Genomic DNA, 529 nt, shown 5'->3' with positions numbered 1-529 from the left:
TGATCTGGTTCTCCAGTTCCTGTCGGGTTGCCTCGGATAGCTCTAGTTCATGTTGTAGTCGCCTCTCCTTTGCCTCAGCGATGCGTTGCACTTGTACAATCTCATCTGAGGCACCAGCCGCGGCGGCTTTATCTGCACTGCTAATCTTTTGCAAAGTTTCCACCTCCTGTCGACAGCGTTCTAGCTCCGATTCGAGCTTTCGCACCTTGGAATGGATGGACAATTGAATATACTCGCGGATGGACAGATCCTCCTCGTTCTGTCTAGAAAGCTGCTCAGCGAGAGCGTCTGAGATCTGGAGTGTAGCGAAATGCGTTTTCTCCATCCTAAGTCGCGTTTGTGCGGCCTGTAGATCGGCGTGAGCTTGTTTTAATGCCTTCTCAAGCCGATCAAGTTCCTCATCAGATTTTTGCTACACGCACAACAATGACACGTTGGGCTGTGTTCACGCACAGCAAAGCAGACGGTGGTAACCCGCAAACACATTCGGACGTCCTAAAATGCGTGGGGACTGCCCGGCATCTGTCGG

General features: G+C 51.8%; 1 protein-coding gene across 1 annotated transcript; it reads right to left on the bottom strand.

The window, feature by feature from the left end:
- Positions 1-128: 128 nt before the first annotated feature.
- PPTG_22435 (hypothetical protein) lies at positions 129-325 on the bottom strand (the record flags this gene model as incomplete). Its single annotated transcript, XM_008903845.1, has 2 exons — positions 129-140; positions 206-325. The coding sequence occupies 2 exons, from the start codon at positions 323-325 to the stop codon at positions 129-131; spliced, it is 132 nt and encodes a 43-aa protein (XP_008902093.1).
- Between the last annotated feature and the right edge of the window lie 204 nt (positions 326-529).

Source organism: Phytophthora parasitica (assembly GCF_000247585.1).
Source record: "Phytophthora parasitica INRA-310 unplaced genomic scaffold supercont2.16, whole genome shotgun sequence".
NCBI lineage: Eukaryota > Oomycota > Peronosporomycetes > Peronosporales > Peronosporaceae > Phytophthora > Phytophthora nicotianae.
Note: the sequence above shows the minus strand (reverse complement) of the source record. Positions and strands in the feature narration are given on the sequence as shown.